Source organism: Bos javanicus, chromosome 17 (assembly GCF_032452875.1).
Source record: "Bos javanicus breed banteng chromosome 17, ARS-OSU_banteng_1.0, whole genome shotgun sequence".
Classification (NCBI taxonomy): Eukaryota; Metazoa; Chordata; class Mammalia; order Artiodactyla; family Bovidae; genus Bos; species Bos javanicus.
This window is the reverse complement of record NC_083884.1, coordinates 40,373,495-40,396,522: the sequence shown is the minus strand read 5'-3', so window position 1 is coordinate 40,396,522 and position 23,028 is coordinate 40,373,495. Positions and strand designations below refer to the sequence as shown.

The 23,028-nt window shown below is 41.9% G+C and overlaps 1 protein-coding gene across 18 annotated transcripts in view; it reads left to right on the top strand.

The window, feature by feature from the left end:
• The window catches only part of RAPGEF2 (Rap guanine nucleotide exchange factor 2), a 272,594-nt gene that overhangs the window by 75,410 nt on the left and 174,156 nt on the right, over positions 1–23,028 (top strand). For all 18 annotated transcript variants that reach the window (XM_061384286.1, XM_061384291.1, XM_061384281.1 and 15 more), the window contains exons 2-3: positions 8,920–8,990; positions 16,337–16,393. In XM_061384286.1, the coding sequence (XP_061240270.1) occupies positions 8,920–8,990; positions 16,337–16,393 (128 nt within the window). The remainder of the gene's footprint in view (positions 1–8,919; positions 8,991–16,336; positions 16,394–23,028) is intronic.

The window sequence follows — 23,028 nt, the reverse complement described above, 5'->3', positions numbered from 1 at the left end:
TCAACTATACGCCAATAAAAATTAATTAAAGGTACTTTATTTTTAGAACAGTTTTAGGTTTACAGAAAAGTTGAGAGGCTGGTACAAAGAGTTCTCATATATCCCCTCACAGTTTCTCCTATTGATATTTTACAAGTATTTTACAATACTGTACACAGTTAATAAACTGATTAAGTGAAAGTGAAGTCACTCAGATGTGTCCGACTCTTTGCGACCCCATGAACTGTAGCCTACCAGGATCCTCCGTCCATGGGATTTTCCAGGCAAGAGTACTGGAGCGGGTTGCCATTTCCTTCTCCAGGGGATCTTCCTGACCCAGGGATCGAACCCGGTCTCCCGCATTGTAGGCAGATGCTTTACTGTCTGAGCCACCAGGGAAGTCCAAAAAACTGATTATAACACAGTCAAAAAAAAAAGTTTTACTCAAAATCATAACAGTCCACCATGGATTTTTCCATAACATTTCCCTGAAGTATGTGATGACAGCAGTTATCACAGTATGGAATATTTTTGTTTTAAAGGCTCTGGTACTTTACCAAGTTGTGAGGGGTTGGGGTCGAGGACAGGTTTAAAATATGACTTTTTCCTCCTGGGGATGATAGAAATGAAATGATTTTATCAAGAGTGCTGGTGGGCCTGTCTCCCATCCCCCATGCCCTTTCTTTAGGGACAGAGGAGAAAGGATGGTCATGGTCTCTGCACAACCCTAAGGGATGATGTGAAGATCCATCTCCTACTTAGGTGTGTAAGGCCTTGAAGAACTGCTAGTCCTCTCTGCCCCCTGGTGGCCACATGCAGAATTGCCTCAGCCTGTCTGGGTACAGGGGCTGAGAACAGCTTTTCCCCTGCCCTCTGTCCCAGTTACTCCCCGGGGTCGAGCTCACCATGTGTGCAGGTCATGGATACCATCGGCTCTGCAGGAGTGTGGCCCTGTTCCCTCTTTGCGGCACAGCCTGTTGCTAGATGCAGAGATTAGAAAAACATGTAAAACAGTGACTTTGAGGTGTTTCTTCTCTGTTGGAGGAGATGGAATATAAAGTGGCTGCACAGATCTCACGTCGGGGCCCATGTGGGTGGCTCACGAAGCAGTCCCTGCTGCCGGTGGGTAGAGTTGTAGGACACTTTCCCAGGGGTGAGGAGGGCCAGTGTGTTCGAGGGACTCTGTGTTAGGCTGGGCCCCCCCCCGCCGCCAGCTATCTGTATGGGAGCGGTGCAAAGACTATTGGTGGGGGCTTTATTGGGAAGCCAGCCTGGGGGGCTTTGGGAGCAGGTGGTGACAGGCTCGAAAAGCGCAGGCAGGTCTGTGCTCTGAGGCTGGTGGGCTCCCTTTATACCATCCGTGGTATAAAAGCTGGATTAATACAGATGGTCATCCAGGGGCCTTTTGCATGTTGTATAAATAATTAATTTGACTTATTTTTTGGCCAGATAAACATATGAAAAGGATGCATTGATATATACAAATTCTAAAGTATATAAGTTTTGGTAGTATTTAAAAGTTTGTAATTATTGATGTTACTGTGTGCCTGCCTTTCTGCAAATCTCACAGGTCATGAAATCAGCTGCCCTGCTTCCCGAGGGTCTGTATGTGCCATGTGTCATTATGAGGCTCTATGTCTTTTAGTCATATGACCCAGTCAAGAAGAAGAGTCGTGCATGCACGTGTGCCCAGTCACTTCAGTCTTGTCCAACTCTTTGCAACCCCATGGACTGTAGCCTGCTAGGCTCCTCTGTCCATGGGATTCTCTAGGCAAGGATACTGGAGTGGGTTGTCATACCTTCCTCCAGATGACCTTTATGCTGGTATGCAAATAGTATCTCAGTAACACATCCAGGGTTGCAGGCCTTTGCAGCATTGGGGAGGAGGACACCAGAGCACATGTTCTTTTCATTACCTTCCAAGGGTGGTTTTTAAATGTTTTAGTTAGAGAACCATGGCTTCTGCTAGGTAAAACTTTTAAGCTTACCCTGGTGTGGGTAGACACAGCAAAGCCAGCAGATGTCCCCCCAACTTCGGTCATCCACCTCCTGGCTGTGGCCGGGAGCTTGAGCCTTGGATAGTTTGGCTTTTAACCTCCTTGTCATTGTTGTGCAGGACAGAACTGTAATTCCTTGCTAGTGGTCTAAGGCTGGAAAGATGCAGTACCTCGTTGTCTTGGCAACAGAGAGCGGTGGGTCAGCACTGCAGTCTCTGGTCCTGAGAGGCTGGCATGGCGGTTCACCATGTGGGCCTGGACCTCTAGCGTGGTCTTGGCCTTAGTTCCTGTGATGATTGAGATGCAGTATTTTTAAAGGAATCAACCTTACCTCTTAAATTGATCTTGTAACTAACTGGAAGGTTGTACCTTACTTGTGATTCTGGTTCAAATATGTAGCTTCATATATGAAATAAGAACTCACTTTAAAGGAGAATGATATATTGTTTCTCATAGTAGAGTGTAGCAAACCTCCTCCCCCTCCCGCCCACTCCATTTGCAGAGCATCTGTGGAGGAGGCTTCCATTTGCAGAGCATCTCTGAAGGAGGAGGACAGGAAAGGTGAGGGATGGTCTCCTCTCTCAGCTCTTCAAAGGTCATGTTAAAATACACCCTTAGTGCTTAGCCAGTCCTCATGCTGGTAAACAAGGGGAATTAAAACCTAGTTCTGGTGAATCTTAAGTTTGCTCTGAGGCTGATTCCCTCCCGAGCGAGGCTCTTAAGAGGTACCAGAGAAGGCGCCCAGGATGTGGAAAGCTTTCCTGACTTCTTCACGTTGGCCCTGGGTTGTGTTTTTTACAGACTCTGAGCAAGAGGATTCCTTAGGTTGTGAGCAGTCATTCTCCTCAGTGACCTACAGCAGGGATCCCCAACCCCGGGGTCAGATTTTAAGAACAGGCTGCACAGCAGGAGGTGAGCTGTGGGCAAAGTGAGTGAGGCTTCATCTGCAGCTCCCTATCACTCTCATTACTGGCTGAACCATACCCCCCCCCAACCATTCCTCCCCCCTGCCCCAGTCTGTGGAAAAATTGTCTTCCATGAAACTCGACCCTACTGACCAGAAGGTTGAGTACCTCTGACTTAGAGAATACTTTTGGGTTTGATACATGGTTTATGTTTGGGGCTAAAAAAAGTCTTTTTCATGGAATACTGCATTCCTGTGGGTCCATCAGTGTTCTTGTCTACAGGGCTATAGCAGTTTTATGACTTTTCGTTGCTTTCAAATAACATCTATTTTTGAAAAAAAGGATGTCCTTCCTCGAAAAGATCTATTGTTGGAAAAATGCTGCTTCCTGGTTAAAGCAACATGTTCCTGTTTGTGTCTAAGACTAGAGAATTTTGTGGGGGGAGGATCACTTATATTTTTGAGGGCCTTTTAAAATAGCAGTGGTTATGTGGATTTTGTCATGGGAAGTGTAACGGGAGGTTAGAAGGTTGTTTGCAAATCATGGTTTCTTGACAAATGACAGTTGGAGTATTTCAGGTGATGTAAGGCTCCAGAATTTTTTCCCTATAGTCAAGTTTGTTGAAAACTTCACTCTGAATGTTTCTTTGTGTAGAAACGGGAAAAAAAAGCATCCACGAATGTAAGTCCTGGAAGGGCCTGTGTTTCCTTGTTCCTCTTACGAGGGAGTTTGCTCTGAGATGCCATCCATGTGGCAGGTCTCTGATTGGTTTGAGCAGTAAGTCTCCTCAGCACCTGCCCTTATGCCTGTTTGTTTCCTTGCTGGGTGAAGGCAGTTCCGTGTACCAGCTCATAGGTGATTTTGGCAAAGGCCAGCCCTGAAGGGGTGATGAGGGTTGAAACCTCTGCGTAAAAAGTGGGGGAACTGTGAGGGGAAGGTGCTGAGGAGTGAGGGGGCTCCCGGCAGAGCCTGGATCCCTGGGTCTTGTCCCTCACGCCCCAGTGTATTTCATTTCTGAAACCTCCGACCACCTGCAGATTTATTTGGACTGTGGAAATGTAGATGTCGACCGATAGTTCCCCTGGGAAGATACAAGACCCCTCTGATCACTCACATTTGCTTCAGGTCTTCTCTCGATAGCCTGTAGACCAGCCTGGGGGACCTAGACTGAAGGTGGGGGTGATTCAGGTCACTGGACACCTGGGGAAAGGGTAGAAGGAATTGAAAAGAAAGAAAAGACCACATTGCCTATTTCAAAATACCACCCAGCCCACCTTGCTTCTAGGAGAGGAGAAGAAAACCTGTCTTCCTTTTTGCCTTTCAGTGTCTTTAAGTCCTCTGCAATCCCTCATCTCCAGTAAACCTAGTCTTTGGCTCTTGGGCTCTGTGTTGCTGGAAGCCTGGCTACCAGCAGCTTTCCCCTTTCTTAGTCTGAATCTCTGTGGCTCCTCTCTGCTCATTGTCTTTCATCCCTGGGAGTCTGAGACCAGAGATTTCCTGATGCCTTTTCCTAAGCTTTCCGACTCACCCAAACCTGTTCTGGTCACAAGCGAAACATTACATCAACTTACTTGTTGCTTGCAGACGTCAGAGTGTTACACTGACTCTGTTAGTTACAGAGAAGAGATCTCAGGTTGAGGTGGACTCTCTGTAAAGTCATCTAATTCCAGCTAGATGAAACGGCCTTCCCTGTGACAGCTTCGTGTGGAAACATGGTGTCTGTCCTGGAGTTTCCAAGCTCCTTGAGGCACAGACCCTGTGACACAAGTTTCTTTTCTTAGACTCACTCTAAGAGTAATAGAGGAAACCCTGGACGTCATCTGACCCTTTGCGACTCCATGATCTGTAGCCCACCAGACTCCTCTGTCCATGGAATTCTTCAGGCAAGAATACTGGAGTGGGTAGCCGTTCCTTTCTCCAGGGGATCTTCCTGACCCAGAGATCTGCACTTTTGAAAAATCCTATTTCTTTCTACTCCTTTGCTAAATAGACTTTTTTTTTTTTTTTTAATTTTAAAAATAAAACAGATATACACATGCTCCCCATCCTAAATAGACTTTTTCAGTGTAAATGTATGTGCCTGATTAGGGTTAATGAACGTAAATAGTCTTGCCTGTTAGAAGTACTGTGGGCCTTGGGCAGCTTATAACAGGCTGATCAATATTTCAGTGAAAAAAATGTCAGACATTCGTGTTAGACTCAGATTATAAACTCTTCAGAAATGGGAGGGTAGTTTCTCTGTTACTATTTAAGGACTGCAGCAGCACACACATTTATAATACATAAAATAGGATGTGAATCTTAGCATTATTCAGAAGGACTTTCCATTATGAGGATTAAAGAAAACTCATTATTTGAGACATTTGTATTGGCTTTTCCTACCTGCACAAAAAATATTATGACTGGGGTAGGAAGGGGTTTAGGACTGGAGAGTGGGGATGGTTTTGTTTTAGCTTTCTTATTTGTATTGAATTTTTAGATCTACATGTAGATTTCAGTCTATAAATAGCTTTCATAAGGTTTGTGGTAAATAAAGCTACAGATGAATAAAATGAAAGTCCATCACCTTATCTGAAAGTTTAACATCAGAAGGTGCTACTTTAAATTTCTGTATTGGTAAGTTTTAAATTGGGGCAATTGAGAATCATAAATGAGGTCTTCCCTCCACCCCCACCCTCAGCACATCATAATATTGTTCTAAAATCTTCTTGGAATCCTCTTAGAAAGGTTTTAATTTCCTTGCCTAGTTTATTCTTTCAATCATTATCCGTTATCTGTGCCCTTAATATATGAAATCTAATTGCACGCATAGTTTGAATTGTTCTCAAAGGTACCCTTAAGGTTACAAAAATTTTTTCTTACCCGAGACAGAGGATTAAATTTAACCGACGTAGTACAAGATTTGTGCAATGAAAAGTACAGAACATTGTTGAAAGAAATTAAGGAAGACCTAAGTAAAGGGAAAAACATCCCATGTCATGGATTAGGAGACTTAATATTGTTACAGGAGCAACATTACCTGAATTGATGTTTAGTTCCGTTGCAATCCTTTTTAAAGCTGGCTTTTCTGCAAAGATTTACAAGCTGATTCTAAAATTCACATGTACCCAAGAAACTAGAATAAGGTTGAAACATTGACAATTTCTGATTTCACACTTGCTCCAAAGCTGCATAAATGAGACCTTATGTGGTTCTGGCATGAGGATGGACTTGTAGACCAATGGAATAGATCTCAGAGTACAGACATAAATACTGACACTTGTGATCCTTTGATCTTTAGCAAGGGTAGCGATACAGTTCACTGGGGGAAAATAGTGTGTTTCAACAGAGGATGATAGGATAACTGGATATCTACATGTAAAAGAATGAAGTTGAATGCTTACCTTACTGTATATGTAAAATAACTAAAATAATTAAAATAATTAAAAATGGAGTATAGACTTAAACATAAGAGCTACGACTGTAGAAGAAGAAACTCTTTGTAGAAGCAAATATCTTAATAAATCTTTGTGACCTTGGATCAGATAACTGTTTCTTAAATATGACTATAAAAACATACACAACAAAAGAGTAGGTAAGTTGAACTTTATCAGAATTAAAAACCCTGTGCTTCAAAGGTTACTATCCAAGATAGTGAAATGACAGCCCACTGAAAGGGAGAGAATGTTACCCAATAATGTATCTGGAAAGGGCCTTCTATCCAGAATACATAAAGAATCCTTAACATGCAGTGATGAAGACAAAGAGCCCAATTAAAAAGTGAACAAAGAATTGAATAGATATTTACCCAGAGACGTGTAAATGGCCAGTAAGCACATGAAAAATTGTCATTAGGGAAATACAGAGCAACACCTTCAAACACACCTTGGAAGGCTGAAATAGAAAAGACAGACATTAGTGTTGGCAAGGATGTATGTGGGGAAATTAGAGGCCTCAGACCCTGCTGATAGGATTGTAAGTGATGTAGCCACTTAGGTAAACAAGCTAAAGACAAGTGTTATCTTATGAATGAGCAGTTCTGCTCCAGGTATATACATTCCCATGAGAACTAAAGACAGGTGTGCAAGCAGAAATGTATGCATGAGAGTTGATAACAGTATATTCATACCAGTCATAAAGCAGGGAAAGCCCAAATGTCCATCAGCTGATGGATGGATAAACAAAATGTGGCATCTGTCTACCGTGGAATATTATTTTGCAATACAAAGGAAAGTATCATTACCTGCTGCAGCGTAGATGAACCCTGAAGGTATTAGGCCAAGAGAAAGAAGCCAGTCACAAAAGAGCGTGTATTCCATTGTGAGATTCCATTTACACGAAATGTCCAGAATAGGCAATTCCGTAGGCACAAAACAGATTAATACTTGGCAAGAGCTAGGGAAAGGGAGGATGGGGAGAGAGTACTAATGGTTATCGGGTTGCTTTTTGGGTGGTAAAATGCCAGGAATTATGGTGGTGTTTGACAAAGACAAACCATGGAATTATTCACAAGCGATAAATCTTGGGTTCTAACATATCTGAGAACCTCTGGGCCTGCTTACAGCGAGTCTTTAGAAGGAGGTGTAGCCTCAGTGTGGGGTGGGGGTGGAGGTTTTGCACCCCCTACCTGGTCCTGTGGTCTCCCACCAGAAAAAAAGTGTGAATATCTCAATAGGGCTTTTGTTTTAAAAAGGAAAAGGAAAATTTTACAGATATTTAAAAATATGTTTGTTTTAGATTTTGGCCAAGATTTGGAGGAGGAGTAAATATCTATTCATGTTCTTGAGATCAGAAGCTGCTATTCATTGGAGTCTTAAAATACTAACTCATGTACACCTAAGACTTACATAATATTATACATCAACTGTACCGCAATTTAAAAAGATGGTTCCTTGCTGGCTTGTCATGTAAATCAATATAAACAGGATTTTGAATCTTTACCTGTTTTAAACTTTCATGAATTACTAGGACTCTTTTTTCTATGTATTGTAACATGATCTGGAAAAACAAGGCATGTGTCTCTTTTTTAAAAAGAATATTTAAATTTAAATATTTCTGTATGTACAGAAATACCTCTCTTATTCTTCTTGCTCATGTTATACATTTTACTTTTAGATATGTTAAAACCTTCAGATCATTGTTATTAATTTGCTTAAATGGTCAACAGATCGATTCAGGCTTTTCTTTTTTTTTTTTTTGGTGTACCGTGTCTTTGTTGCAGCATGTAGGATTTTAGTTCCTGAGCCAGGAGTTGAACCCATGCCCCCTGCATTGGGAGTGTGGAATCTTAACCACTGGACCCCCAGGAAAGTCCCTAGGCCCTTCTTTCAAGTATCTTTCATCTTTTATTCAACATATTCAACCTTTCCTCAACCCCCCACATGTGGAATATAGTCATAATAACTGTTTTAATGTCCCTGTCTATTAATTTTATCATGTGTCATTTCTGGGTCAGTTTTAATTGATTGATTTTCCCTCTAGTTATGGATTGTATTTTCCTTCTTCGTGTGCCAGGTAGCTTTTGACTGGATGCCAGGCATTGTGAATTTAACCTTGTTGAGTGCTGTAGGCTTTTGTATTTCCATGCATATTATTGAGCAAAAAAAAAAAAAAATAAATAAGAAATGTCACTTGGTAAGAATTGGAAAGAAAAATTGGATTCATGCTCATCTTTAAGTGTAGGCATGAAGTAACATGCATTAATTAAGAAAATAATGACTGAATTGGCAAATACTTATACTTTCCTATTAAAACCTTACCTTTGATATTTTACTGTTAAAGCCAGAAAATAATTGGTAACAACTTATGAGGAATTTATTTTCATAACTTTGAGCCAGTGTCATTTATATTTTTATGGCCTTTGTATGTGTCCCAAAGGCAGCTGTGATGGATGACATTGTGTAGGCCCAGGATTTCTCTTAATATAAATGTGATTTTTGATGTCTAAAAAACTTGTATTTGAAAAAAGCTATCTTTAATTTGGTCTGTAAATATAATGACTTATTTTAGAAGCCTCTTTTCCTGATAAGTCTAATAATTCCTGTCTTTTTTTCAAACAGGATCTGGAAATAGTGTATTCCTATTTACATGGAATGGAAGCCTTGTCCAACCTGAGAGAGCATCAGCTTAGGTAAGTCAATCTAAGATGAATAACAGTGGGATGCTAGAATTTGATATGATCATTTATTATCCTGTAGAAGTGGGATTAAAGGTAACTTACTTCTGAACACTCTGCCTCATCTGGCCTCTGTACCTGGCCTTGTAAGTTTTACATCCATGTGGTAATTTTTGACATTTCTGCCAGAGTGATCACCTCTCTCCTTCCTGTCCATCTCCTCACCTAAAGTAATAAACACCAGTTGGCGAATACACTGAAGGAGCATTGTTTGCCATCCTGGTAAATAAAAATCAATTTCTTAGCACTCAGATACATATGAAACCAGAATGTTTTTAAGTGTTCAGAGAATGACTCAGTTCGCTGTTTTAGGTCTTTGTATGGAATATATTTATTGCAGTAAGTTGTCTGCCCGTTTCTGGGAAACTCACTTTATACCATAGTTGGTTTTATGCGTGTCCACTAGTAAAAATCTCATCACATCTCTTGTACAGCAATACATCAGCCTTATTTGTGGTTATCTGGGCTTATACTAAAAGATCAAAACATCTTGTATAATCTAGTGATTAACTGGAACAGAAAAGAAAGGACCTTGGGAAGATGGATTGCAGGTAAACACCAACTAGGAAGTTATGGGAAAATTCTCTTTCCTCCATCTCCAGATACTTTTGATACCAGCAGTTTTTAATTATGAAAGGAATACTTTTTCTATGTATTTCCCTTTTACTCTTTAAACACTAATTAATTTTTGAGCATGTCAATTTCATATTTAGTTGTTAATTGAAAAACATATCAAGAGGATTGAATACTTCTAAAGTTAAATTTTTAATGAAAATCATTTAAAATAGATTGTAGGTTAAGTGTTTAAAAATTCAGTCAAGTTTTATTAGAAAGGGCCAACCCATTGGGAATTTAGAAGATGGCTCAAATTAAAGCTAGGATAATTTCTAAAGTGTGAAATTTTCATTTTATGAATTTTGATGGCAGCTATCCTAGGAAAGGAGAAGGCAGTGGCAACCCACTCCAGTGCTCTTGCCTGGAAAATCCATGGATGGAGAAGCCTGGTAGGCTGCAGTCCATGGGTCGCTGAGAGTCGGAAATGACTGAGCGACTTCACTTTCATTTTTCATTTTCATGCATTGGAGAAGGAAATAGCAACCCACTTCAGTGTTCTTGCCTGGAGAATCCCAGGGATGGAGAAGCCTGAGGGGCTGCCCTCTATGGGGTCTCAGAGAGTCGGACAGGACTGAAGTGACTTAGCAGCAGCAGCAGCATCCTAGGAAAAGCCTGTAGTGCCAATTATCTGTTGTACTGAGTGCAGTTAACCTGCAAATGCAAATTGATTAATATACAAATGCAAATGTCACTTTGCCATATGCATATAAAACTTCACATGGGTGATATTTTGATAATTAGATTATATTGATTATATAATATGTGTCTGTAGTATATGTGGTCATAAAATTATTTAAGGTAATAGTAATTCTATGCAATAAAATAAGGAAAATTTTAATACATCTTATGAAGATTTTCAAGATTAAAAAAGTAGAGGTAATATAATAAAGCCCCATACACCCCTTAACCTGCTTCAGAACCATGAATTTCCTGCTGTTTCGAAAGTAAATTTTGGCTGGAAATAACTGATTACTTCAACAGTATAGTTTAGTGTATTTGTACCTTAAAAAGTCCATTTTGGAGATCATTCAACTTTGTTGGCATGAACTTACAAGGAGACACCTTTAGGATGTTTATCTTGTTCTGCTTATTTGTTTCTCATATTTATGAAAAACATCAGCTGAAACTAAGTCCTTTTTTAGAACAAGATTGGAATACCAAAATGAATAATAGCGAGAAAAGAGGTACAGATAAACTCAATGACTTGGATAAACTGCTTTGTAGTAACCACCATTTCTGGGAAAAATACATCTTATTTAGATGTTACTTCCTTTGAATTTTATAAATAAAGTTTTCCCTGTGGGATTAACAGAGAGCAGTTAAGACTTCCATGTAATGTAGTTTTCCAAATTTAGGAAAACAACAAAAAATAGCAGCTCGTAAGATTTTCCAAGTCTGTTTCCTCAGTACTGGGCGGCAGGACACTGGTATTTGGAGGGGCAGGTGGGGAGGCTTTCCTCTTCGGGAGCCCCGCTTGGTGCGCTGTGGGCCATCCAGTGCGTGCATCCCGAGCGGATCCACGTGCGGTCAGTTGGCTCTGTCGCTGTGAGGTTGCTCACTCCACACAATCTGAAGGTTTCAGAGCTTCACTCAAAACCTGGATGTCTTTCCACACAGTGTCATTTTTCTAATGTTCACTCCCTTAATCCATATGGATTAGAAGCAGCATATTTGCAAAGGGGAGGAGGAAGCTCCAGTTGGGAGTTGAGGCCAAAATATCTTTAAAAAGCAGAGTAACTGTGGCCATTCAGTGTTGGAAACAAGAGAGTGCTGGGGAGGGGAAATATATGTGTGTGTGTGTATATATATATATAAAATAAAGCTGTATATATAGTTGTATATAGTATATGTGTGTGTGTCCATGTATACATTCTTCAGCATTATGGATGAGCATAATTATTATTACACAGGCAATCTTAGACATTAAGGAACAATTAAAATGTGGCTAGTATATTCTTTAGGAATTTGGGGAAGATCAAACAATCTGTTAACAGCATTTAAGAAAAAAAATTTTGGTACTTTCCCCATGTATTTACAGCATTGTCACATAGATGATTTTGCCTTGATCTTCTGTTGGTGCTGGTTAGGCTGATTTGTGCAGTCAGCAGTTGTCACCTGCAAGCCTGCTATGTGCTGGAAATCAGGTCGGCCGTGGAGATGCCACAGTGAAGTTGACCAGACCCCTGCTGCCACGGAGCTTATGTTCCTAGTGGGGCAGACAGGATTTAGGGGTGTAGACCATTGTTGTTTCATTCAGATGTTAGCATGTTGGGCTACTCTTACTTTGTGGTTGAAAAGAGGGAACATTTGTGTCAGCTCAGCCGCTCAGAGATCCCCACGGTGCCGATGGGTCCTGATGCTCTGGGTGGGAGCAGGCAGGAGCCGTGGGAAGGCAAATGTAGGTTGGGATATTCAGTGCAGTCAACAGCGCAGGGCTGTGTATTCAAGGACAGGGGCTTGGATTTTCTCCTGAAGGCAGTGGAGATTAAGAGCAGGTGTGAGGTGCTGTGACTGCATGTCAGGAGAACAGGCAACAGGTGTGCAGAATAGAAGCAGATGCTACCTCTGTAGTCCTCTAGGAGATAATAGTGGGATGATGGCTTAGACGGGTTTCCCAGGTGGATCAGCAGTAAAGAATCCACTTGCCAGTGCTGGAGCTGCAGGAAACTTGGTCCTATTCCTGGGTTGGGAAGATCCATTGGAAGAGTAAACGGCAACCCACTCCAGTGTTCTTGCCTTGATAATTCCATAGACATAGGAGCCTGGCAGGCTATAGTCCCTGGGGCCACAGAGTCAGACAAGACTGAGCGACTGAGCCATGCGAGCACGATGACTGATACCAGGTTTTCACAGGTGGGTGGTGAACGTGGTTAGCCTGGGAGGATGTCTCTTTGAAACAGGAACTGGTGGAAAGACGGGCTGTGAACAAAAGAGAGGAGTCAAGGATGATGATGCCAAAGTTTTTGGCCTAAACAGTTGGGTTCTGACTGGGGAAAAGCAGATTTGTGGGGTATAAATTTAAGATCTTTTTGGATGTTTTGAAGATGAAATGGCTATTACACCAAGTAGGCATTTAGAAGAGTGGGTATCACAGTGAGGGCTTGGGTGTGGGGAGTGGCTTTGGAAGCCATCAGGTTATGGATGACGTTAAAAATCACAGACTGGATGAGGTTACGTGGTACAGAGGAGAAGAGGACTAACAGCCCCTGGAGGTGGTCTGTTTAGAAGTCAAGTAGGGACTTCCCTGGTGGTCAGGTGGTTAGGACTCTGCACTGTTACTGCAGAGGGTCTGGGTTCAATCCCTGGTCAGGAAACTAAGATCCCACAAACCCCATGATGTGGCCGAAAAAAATAAGTCAGGTAGAGGAATGGGCAGGGGCAGGGAGTCCAAAGGAGTCAGAAAAAATGGTTAGTAAGAAATAGAGGAAAACAATAGAATGGGAAAGACTAGAGATCTCTTCAAGAAAATTAGAGATACCAGGGGAACATTTGAGGCAAAGATGGGCACAATAAAGGACAGAAATGGTATGGGCCTAACAGAAGCAGAAGACATTAAGAAGTGGTGACAAGAATACACAGAAGAAATGTACAAAAAATCTTCATGACCTAGATAATCACGATGTGTGATCACTCACCTAGAGCCAGACATCCTGGAATGCAAAGTCAAATGGGCCTTAGGAAGCATCACTACAAACAAAGCTAGTGGAGGTGGTGGAATTCCAGTTGAGCTGTTTCAAATCCTGAAAGATGATGCTGTGAAAGTGCTGCACTCAATATGCCAGCAAATTTGGAAAACTCAGCAGTGGCCACAGGACTGGAAAAGGTCAGTTTTCATTCCAGTCCCAAAGAAAGGCAATGCCAAAGAATGTTCAAACTACCACACAGTTGCACTCATCTCACATGCTAGTAATGGTCAAAATTCTCCAAGCAGGGATTCAACAGTATGTGAACTGTGAACTTTCGGATATTCAAGCTGGATTTAGGAAAGGCAGAGGAACCAGAGATCAAGTTGCCAACATCTATCGGGTCATCTAAAAAGCAAGAGAGTTCAGAAAAACATCTGCTTTATTGACTATGCCAAAGCCTTTAACTCTGTGGATCACAACAAACTGTGGAAAATTCTTAAAGGCAGAAATACCAGACCACCTGACCTGCCTCTTGAGAAATCTGTATGCAGGTCAGGAGGCAACAGTTGGAACTGGACATGGAACAACAGACTGGTCCCAAATTGGGAAAGGAGTATGTCAAGGCTGTATATTGTCACCCTGCTTATTGAACTTCTATGCAGATTACATCATGAGAAACACTGGGCTGGATGAAGCACAAGCTGGAATCAAGATTGCTGGGGAAATATCAGTAACCTCAGATATGCAGATGACACCACCGTTATGGCAGAAAGCAAAGAAGAACTAAAGAGCCTCTTGATGAAAGTGAAAGAGGAGAGTGAAAAAGTTGGCTTAAAGCTCAACATTCAGAAAACGAAGATCATGGCATCTGCTCCCTTCACTTCATGGCAAATAGATGGGGAAACAGTGGAAACAGTGAGAGACTTAATTTTGGGGGGCTCCAAAATCACTGCAAATGGTGAATGCAGCCATGAAATTAAAAGATGCTTACTCCTTGGAAGAAAAGTTATGACCCACCTAGGCAGCATGTTAAAAAGCAGAGACATTACTTTGCCAACAAAGGTCCATCAAGTCAAAGCAATGGTTTTTCCAGTAGTCATGTATGGCTGTGAGAGTTGGACTATAAAGAAAGCTGAGCACCGAAGAATTGATGCTTTTGAACTGTGGTGTTGAAGAAGACTCTTGAGAGTCCCTTGGTTTGCAAGGAGATCCAACCAGCGCATCCTAAAGGAAATCAGTCCTGAATATTCATTGGAAGGACTGATGCTGAAGCTGAAACTCCAATACTTTGACCACCTGATGCGAAGAACTGACTCATTTGAAAAGACCTTGATGCTGGGAAGGATTGAGGGCGGGAGGAGAAGGGGACGACAGAGAATGAGATGGCTGGATGGCATCACCGACTCAATGGACATGAATTTGAGTAAACTCTGGGAGTTGGTGATGGGCAGGGAGGCCTGGCATGGTGCAGTCCATGGGGTCGCTAAGAGTCTGACACAACTGAGCGACTGAACTGAATTGAATTAGAGGAAAACCAGGAGACTTAGAGAAGATAATGCTGTAAGGAAAAGAGAGTCATCACATGCTACTGAGAAGTGGAATTGATACAAGGTCAGAAAAGACTGAGATACCAGAGAGGATGCTGGTAGTTCTTGGAGTTTTTTTTTTTTTTTTTTTTGAGTTTCAAGGACCTAGTGATTGGGGAGTGGGAGAGGAGGATGAGAGAATGGAGACAGTTTATGTAGACAACTCTAAAAAGAGAATTTCCATCATGGGAAAAGCAGAGCGTGGATAGTAGCTGGAGGGGCTGTGGGTTCAAGAGTGTCCCCTCCCTCTGTATGGGCGATGGACCTAAGGTGTATTTATGTATCAAAGGAAGCCATTCAGGAAAGAGGGAGAAACGGGTGATGGGGAGGGAGGAGATGAGCGTGCAGGAGCACAGGAGCCACTGTAGCAGGACTGAGATCTTGGAGAGGATGCGACAGGAAACAGGGCAGAGCCTGTTATATAATTTAAGACCTGGTATTTTTAGACCCATGACTTAAGTCTCATCCTTTCCTGGGAAGAATTCGTGTGATTCAGTCTCTTAAAACTCTGTGTTTAATGTGTGTTCAAGGACCCATGCTGCCTCCCGGATTTCAGCGAATGTTTCGGGTGGTTGCAGGAAGAACAAGGCAAAAGAAGTCAGGTGAAGTGTTTTCAAGTGAAAAAGAAATCAAGAGTGAGTGGCATGGTTTGGAGTTTGCAGACAGGGAACACATCTGTGTGTGTTGATCCCAGTGTTTCACAGATTGGAGGTTGGTTGGTAGCCCCAGTGACCAAAGTGCAGATGCTGTTGAAGTAATCACTTTTATAGCCAGTCCTTATTATTCCTTCTTAGTTTCTCCTTAGGAAGAAATAGTCATTTTCTCTTTTGCATTTCTGTACTTTTGGGACATTTTACTCAGGCTTAATATAATAAGATGTTTTTTGAAGATGCTGTTCTTGAGGTAATTTTGAATACTTAAACATTCATGTTTTCCATAATTTTTTCTTCAGAGATGAATCAGCTGAAATAACAAATCTTTAAGTTATAAAGCATATGCTTAGTCATTTTAGTCATAAAAATAATGACTTTAATGAAAGCCTACTTTTGTCTGAAATTCCATACTGTTAAGTAACATCAGTGTTAAACTGTGGATGACGTTATCACTTTATAAATTAATAGGTTTCCTTTCTGGTTTTCAGCTTCCTTTTCATTTTCTATTTACCTTGGAGAACATTAATTTGTCCACATGTCCTTTACAAAGTATAAAACACATACAATTTTGTTCTCTATGAAATGAATCTGGTGAAGCTGACATCTAACGAAATGTTTCTTTTCAAGCTTTTTTTTACCAGATTCATTTTATTTTGTTAACCTAGGTACCATAAATACTTACCTTGAGGCCAGTAAATGGTTGTGACAATTCATAGAAATAATCTTAATTTTCTACATAATGTCTCATTTACAATTTAAAACTATTAGTGTGTTTTTTAATGACAAATGGTGAACTCATGTCTTTGTTTTTTGTTTTACAGGTTGATGTGTGAAACTGTGAGATACGAAAGACATGAAGCCAATGAGGTTTTGTACTAGTAGGTGTCTCCTTTTTCTTTGCACCGTGCGTGATATGGCAGCTAAATGATGCACTTAGAGTATCGGAGAATTACTAGGGACACCTTGTCAAGTCGGCGTTACTTAATTTTGCATTAACTTTTATTGCATATTGTAGCAATGGGAAGCATTTCAGCTGTTTCCGGTCATAAAGTAGAAGTTTGCAGCCCTTTGCTGATAAGTCCGCATATGCATTTATGTTTCTCTCGTGTAGTTCAGAGATGGTATTTGACATTATGGAGTATTTTGACTTTTATCTTTATGAAATGAGAAATAGTCTGACTGGAGTCTTTCCAAAGGAACAGAATGCATATATTGCCACCATCACACCAGGTGGGAGGTAATGATAGCATAAATGCCATACTTTGGCTTGTCTTTTTTTTTTTTTTTGACTGCACTCTGTGGCATATGGGATCTTAGTTCCCCAACCAGCTATTGAACCTGGGCCCTCATGGTGAAACCATACAGTCTAACCACTGGACCAGCAACAGGAAAATGAACTGCCCATGTCTCTCTGGGCTTAGTTTCTTCCTTAAATCATGTTGATATTCTTTTTAAGGTGTGTGACACACTCCTTGAAACAATGGCAACTAGTTTCTTAAAGAATGTGATAAGCACGCAGTAGATAATTATTGGTGTATTAAGGATGTGTGGGTTCTGATCTACTAGACATATAATTCTGCTGATAATGTTTGCCATGAGTGATGGTTGTTCTGTTGACTTTTCTTCCTGTTTTTCAAGTCACTTAGCAAATAAATACTACTTTTCCTGCATATTATAAGGAGTCTTTATTGAAATAAATAAGATACAGCATCTGCACTTAAGGAGACATTAATCTTTTGGTAGAAATACAAACAGAAAAAAATGGAAAACAGCAACAACAAAAACTAACCAACCAGGATGACTGAGACTATAGGTTTGCACAGAAGGGGTGCAGGGGAGGGTCTGGGAGAAGTGGCCCTCTGTACTACGTCTCCTGGTGTGTCTGGTGTCTCGAGAGACTTGGCAGGAGACACCATGTATACAGGGGCTCAGAGAGGGAAGGGCCTGGCCTCACGTTTTGAACAGTGTGGCAAGTACAGTGCGAGTGGCCTGGGGTGTTGTGGGGTCAAGAGAAGAGGTGGGTCACAGTCACGTTTGCTTGTGAACGTACTGTTAGAAAAGTCATCCTTGCTTCTTTAGGCAACTAAAAATGAGTGCTCTTCCTTCTCAATTACATTTTATTATGGAAAATCACAGATGTTCACAGTATTAGTGACATGGTAATAAAACAGACCCCCATGGATTCATCATGCCACACTGCCCACTGATCACCAACAGTGCTTTATCTCTTACTCCACCTCCAGCAGATTATTTTGAAGGAAATCCAGACATATCAATTCACCCAAAGTTGTTTTGATATGTGTTTTTATCTTTAAAAGATAGACCCAAGAAGAAAAAAAAAAAGCTTAGCCACAGTATTATCATCAAACCTCAAAACATAGTTCTTTCATATCATGAAAATTAAATTTTTTGGGTACAGTTTGTTTATTGATTGGTATCTTTCTTAAGTGTCTTTTAATCTGCAGGTAAGTGGCTAGTTTTCAAGCAGCAAAATGATGTGACCAGAGGCCTCCCAGCCCCACTCATTCCCTCAAAGATAGGCTCTGTGTCTGCCTGAAAGCCCAGGGGGAGCGTTGGATTGAGTGGACTGGCAGGGAGATCTGTCAGGAGGCCACTGCCGGAATCTGAGATGATGGTGCTTGATCTGGGGCAGAGACAGCAGACACTGGACAGTCAGGGGTGGATTTTTTTCTTTTTAATTTCGGCTGCACTGGGTCTCCATTGTGGTGCTCAGGCTCAGAGGTTGTGATGCACAGGCTTAGTTGCCTGAGGCATGTGGGATCTTAGCTCGAACCCGAGTCCCCTGCATTGGAAGGCAGATTCTTAACCACTGGACCCCACCAAGGAAGTCCCATGGATGGATTTTAGAAGAAGACACGGGTGGATCTGATGCAGGATGGTTCTTGGCTGTCTACATCCATCTTAGGCTTCAAAGGCCGTACGTACATCCAATGGAGTAGAGTACAAAATAACCAGATGGAATTGGTAATGAGAAAACTCACAATGGGGGCAAATGCCCTTAATATATTTATCCTTGAAGGAATCAAGATGTAAATAACTTAGACTATTAGTTCTCTTTTAGGAGCAATTAAAAGCTACCTGTGGAATGGGTGTATGTATGTTAGGGTTGATGATCTCTGATGAGTATTATTAATTTGTTTCAGCAGTCCAGTGGCAGTCAGTGTCAGCTTCCTATTGGTTTGTCTTTTTCCCCTGAAACATGATCTGGGCCGTGTTGACGATGAGATAACAGCAAACGTGTAACAAGCCCTCTCTCCATCCCGCATACGTGAATCCAAGCTTTGTGTGTATTAGTTTACTTCCTCCTTCCAGCCGCCCTGGCGGATCTTTTCATCACTGCTGTTTTACATGGGAAGGCCCTGACGCTTGGAGAGAACAGAAAGCTGCCCCGAGAGCACAGCTCAACCTGGGGTCTGCACTCAGCCCCCCCAGACATAGTGACTCTGCAGCCTCAGCTGTCCCCCTACGCAGCAGCACCCCCACCCCCTTCATGCCTCCATAGAAGATGGTGTCCTGTGCATGTGGGTGAGGACTGCATCTCGCCAAGGGGCAAGGGCGGCCCCTGCAACTCACCAGCCCTTCTGCCTGCATTGGCCTGGCTTCCTAACAGTTATTATTTATTATCCATTTAAATGGAAGGTAGATTACAGTGTTTTAAATATACTTTTTTTTTTAATTTAATAGAGTCAGTTTAGGCCGTGAGCTCTGCTGATCACACACAGCCATGACTTGGAACATCCTACATTGACTGCATTTGGGCTGGAATTTGCAGCCCGAGCTGATTGTGTTAATTGTTCCTTTTGATGAATTAGAATCAGGTGGCAATGTAAGCAGTGACGAGTCTGTGGGTCATGATTTCATAAGACCAAAAGTTCAGAGACTTGAGTGTAGATTCACCCGGTCACACTCCCAGGCTTTGGCCGACCTCCTGTGAAGGATGATGATCCGTGAACAGGCTTGTCTGCTCTGAGCAGTTGGTGTAGGCCCAGTTTTAAAAATGAAAGAACGTCTGTATTTGGGGTGTGTAAAACTCCTGTGATGATTTAGTAATACCACTACTTTTCTAGGGACCTTTTGTTTTTACCTCATGGGGGGACTGACTTGTCTGCTTGAGCTTGGAGAATGCAGTGTAGTCGAAATATCAGAGACTTTCAGAATTTGGTTTTATAACCAAGAGATGAGTATTTGTTTTCCTTATTATGTTTGTGTGCTGGTGACTTCGAAGACTATAATAATGTCATAATATCAAGACTATCATAATTTCACCAGGTAAATCTAGTACTCTTTTAATCCACCTTTGTGCCTCACTGTTCTCATCTGTCAAATGGGAAGAATGATCACAGGGTCCCCGCTTTGGTGCCAGTGTGAGGCTGATATGCAGGGCCCTGTGTGGAGAACACAGAGCAGGCACGCGCAGTCAGAAGTGCCAGTGGTGGGCAGCGTCCTCACTCCATCCACTGTTCTCATCGTTTAGATTTTGTTCTCCCATTGTTTTAGCTGCTTTAAGCTTTGTTTAGGAAGGAATTATGACAACTATCTATAACTTCTATCAATAACTCCCCTGGCGTTATTTTAACATAAGCAGTAAGGCAGAATGCTATTTTAAGTTGTACTGCGATTCAGGGGAGAATTGCAATTCTGATGAAATGGAATTTTTAAAGTGTAGACTTGCCCATTTAGGATGTAATATTTGTTATCCTAGAAAGTTAGGTATCGTTAGTTGAGCTTTACACAGTGGACAGAAACATCAGGTAAATTCTCCCTTCCTTTCATTTGTTATTGAGTATATGGTTGTTTTGCTGGCTTGGAAGTACTGAGTGGGACAGTACACATTTCATACCTGAGGGACTTCAGAGAATTTAAGAAAGGAGCTAAATACATGTGTCCATTCTCTTTTTCTTTAATGGCCAGCTATCCTCACCATTTTGGTTTAGTATCTAGTGAAGTGCTAAAAAAACCTTTGGATAAGAAATTGAACCATCAAAATGTGTTTTGTTTTCTTAAATTTAAAGCACACACAGACACTCTATAAACTCAGGTAACTGTACTGCACGCCCACTATGCACACACATGTTGGAATGGGTGCTTTGGTTTCCAAAAGTTTTCATAGCACTTAGATATGGGATTATCTCCCTCTATTGCAGAAGAGGAAATGGTTCCTTTCATCTAAATCTACATCTTGGAGAACTTCGGCCCAGCTGCCCCTCTCCCAGGACCTATCAGTCTTTTCAGTCTGTGATGCGGTTTCTGGCTTCCACAGTACCCTGTGTCTAGATGTCACATCTCCCTGTCCCCTCCACATTCCCTTCCTACTGCAGTGGCCATTTTGTGCTCAGATCTGCCTGAACCTCTGTCCCCTCCTCCCCCTGGAGGAGGAGCTGCCCCTTCCCCATGGTGTTGGTCACCCTCTCCCCTGGTTCCTCCCCCTGGAGGAAATGGTGTTGGCCCTCTTCCCCCGGGTCCCGCTCCGCCTGGAGGAGGAGCTGCCCCTTCCCTGTGGTGTTGCTCCTCTCCCCCAGATCTCCCTCCCCTGGAGGAGGAGCTGCCCCTTCCCTGTGGTGTTGCTCTTCTCCCCCAGATCCTCTTTTCCCTGGAGGAGGAGCTGCCCCTTCCCTGTGGTGTTGCTCCTCTCCCCCAGATCTCCCTCCCCTGGAGTAGGAGCTGCCCCTTCCCTGTGGTGTTGCTCCTCTCCCCCAGATCCTCTTTTCCCTGGAGGAGGAGCTGCCCCTTCCCTGTGGTGGTGCTCCTCTCCCCCAGATCTCCCTCCCCTGGAGGAGGAGCTGCCCCTTCCCTGTGGTGTTGCTCCTCTCCCCCAGATCTCCCTCCCCTGGAGGAGGAGCTGCCCCTTCTCTGTGGTGTTGGTCCTCCTCTCTCCTGGTCCCTCCTCCCCCTGGAGGAGGAGCTATGGCTTTGCACTGCTGCTTCCCCCACCGCCCTCACCTCTGATTCCTTGCCCAAACTCATAGGATAAAGATGCTCAACTGTGAGCTTGGTATGTTGTGATGTACACATGTGCTGTGTGTAAGTACGAAAATTCAAATACCCGTGGATACATGCCTACCCACAAATAGACTTACTTAAGATTGTTTTATGTACATATGGTGATAGTTTAAGGTTTCTCAGCAATGCTTTTTGGAGAAGGCGATGGCAACCCACTCCAGTACTCTTGCCTGGAAAATCCCATGGACGGAGGAGTCTTGTTGTCTGCAATTCATGGGGTCGCGGAGAGTCTGACTGAAGCGACTTAGCAGCAGCAGCAATACTTTAAAAAATACAATATTTTATATTTACTTTTAATCTTTGAAAATGTTTTATTTTTGTGATGAATCAAAGAGCAGTAAAATAAATCATTTAAAAATGTATTTAGTTGGTGAACTCCATTAGGGCAGAAACTACATTGGGTTAGATTTACGCTTGTGTTGCCCAGCACAGACATTTGCATCTTGTCTGTTCTCATTGTTATTTTTTTGCATTTACTTGAAAGGAATTATTCCTTTGCTAGATCAGCTGAGAAAGACCTTCTTTATGGTCTTTCAGGTAAAACAGCATGCATGTTTAGGGTTAGGGTTAAGTGTTAAGTCCTTTGTATTGATTTTCTATGAAACTACTTAGTAAAAACCTGAACTCTGCTTAAATTCAGCTGTTTAAAGTTGCATGTGGTCAGCAAACGAGGTTTCCTCCCTGTGCTTTCTGATTGGTGCGGCCACAGTGCTCTGAGCTGGCAGTACGTGTCAACCCTGACCTTGGCAGTGGGGTGGGCAGGTTTGGTGTGGGTTTGTTTCTGGACGGCTGCAGGTTCTTTTTAGAAATTCTGGTGCCAGTTTGCTGTAGGTGAGGAGCAGGTTTACCCTGAAAATGAAACTAGTGTGTAACTGAAAGACGCAGATGTGTGAATTTCATGACCCACTGGTGTTTTTCAGAAGAGTTTCTGCTGTTAAATTTGAGAAATTGTCCCTCAAGTCCTTGGGTTTAGCCGTCTGCCCTCAATATAGCTGAATCACTGATGAATGGATTGTCATAAATTGTAATCTGTGTCGATGTTTTTTCTTTAATTCAGAAAAAGTTTATTGAGTAACTTCATGACACTTAAGACCTCACTCCTTCATTTTGTTTTTTAAAATGAATTTTATAAAGTTAAGAATGACTATATGTTGAGTCTGTAGAATCTTTGGCTTTACTAGTCCTTTAGTTGTTTATATCATTCCCTTTGCTGGTTTAGTGAATTACCCTGGTTAAAAAAAATTATGTCCACATATTCCCCCCATTTTCAAAATACTAATTTTTTAAAGATAAAAATATTTTCAAAATACTTTAATATATTCAAAATAAAATATTTTCAAAGTATTTAGCTGAAATAGCCTCAATACTTCCATCAGTTGTCAGAGTTCTTACTGATTTTACTGATTTATCCTATTTGTTGGATTTAAGCCACTATAGTGTGTTGAGAGAAAATTAAGGACTTTCTGAAAACCTTAATGTTATAATGATGCTG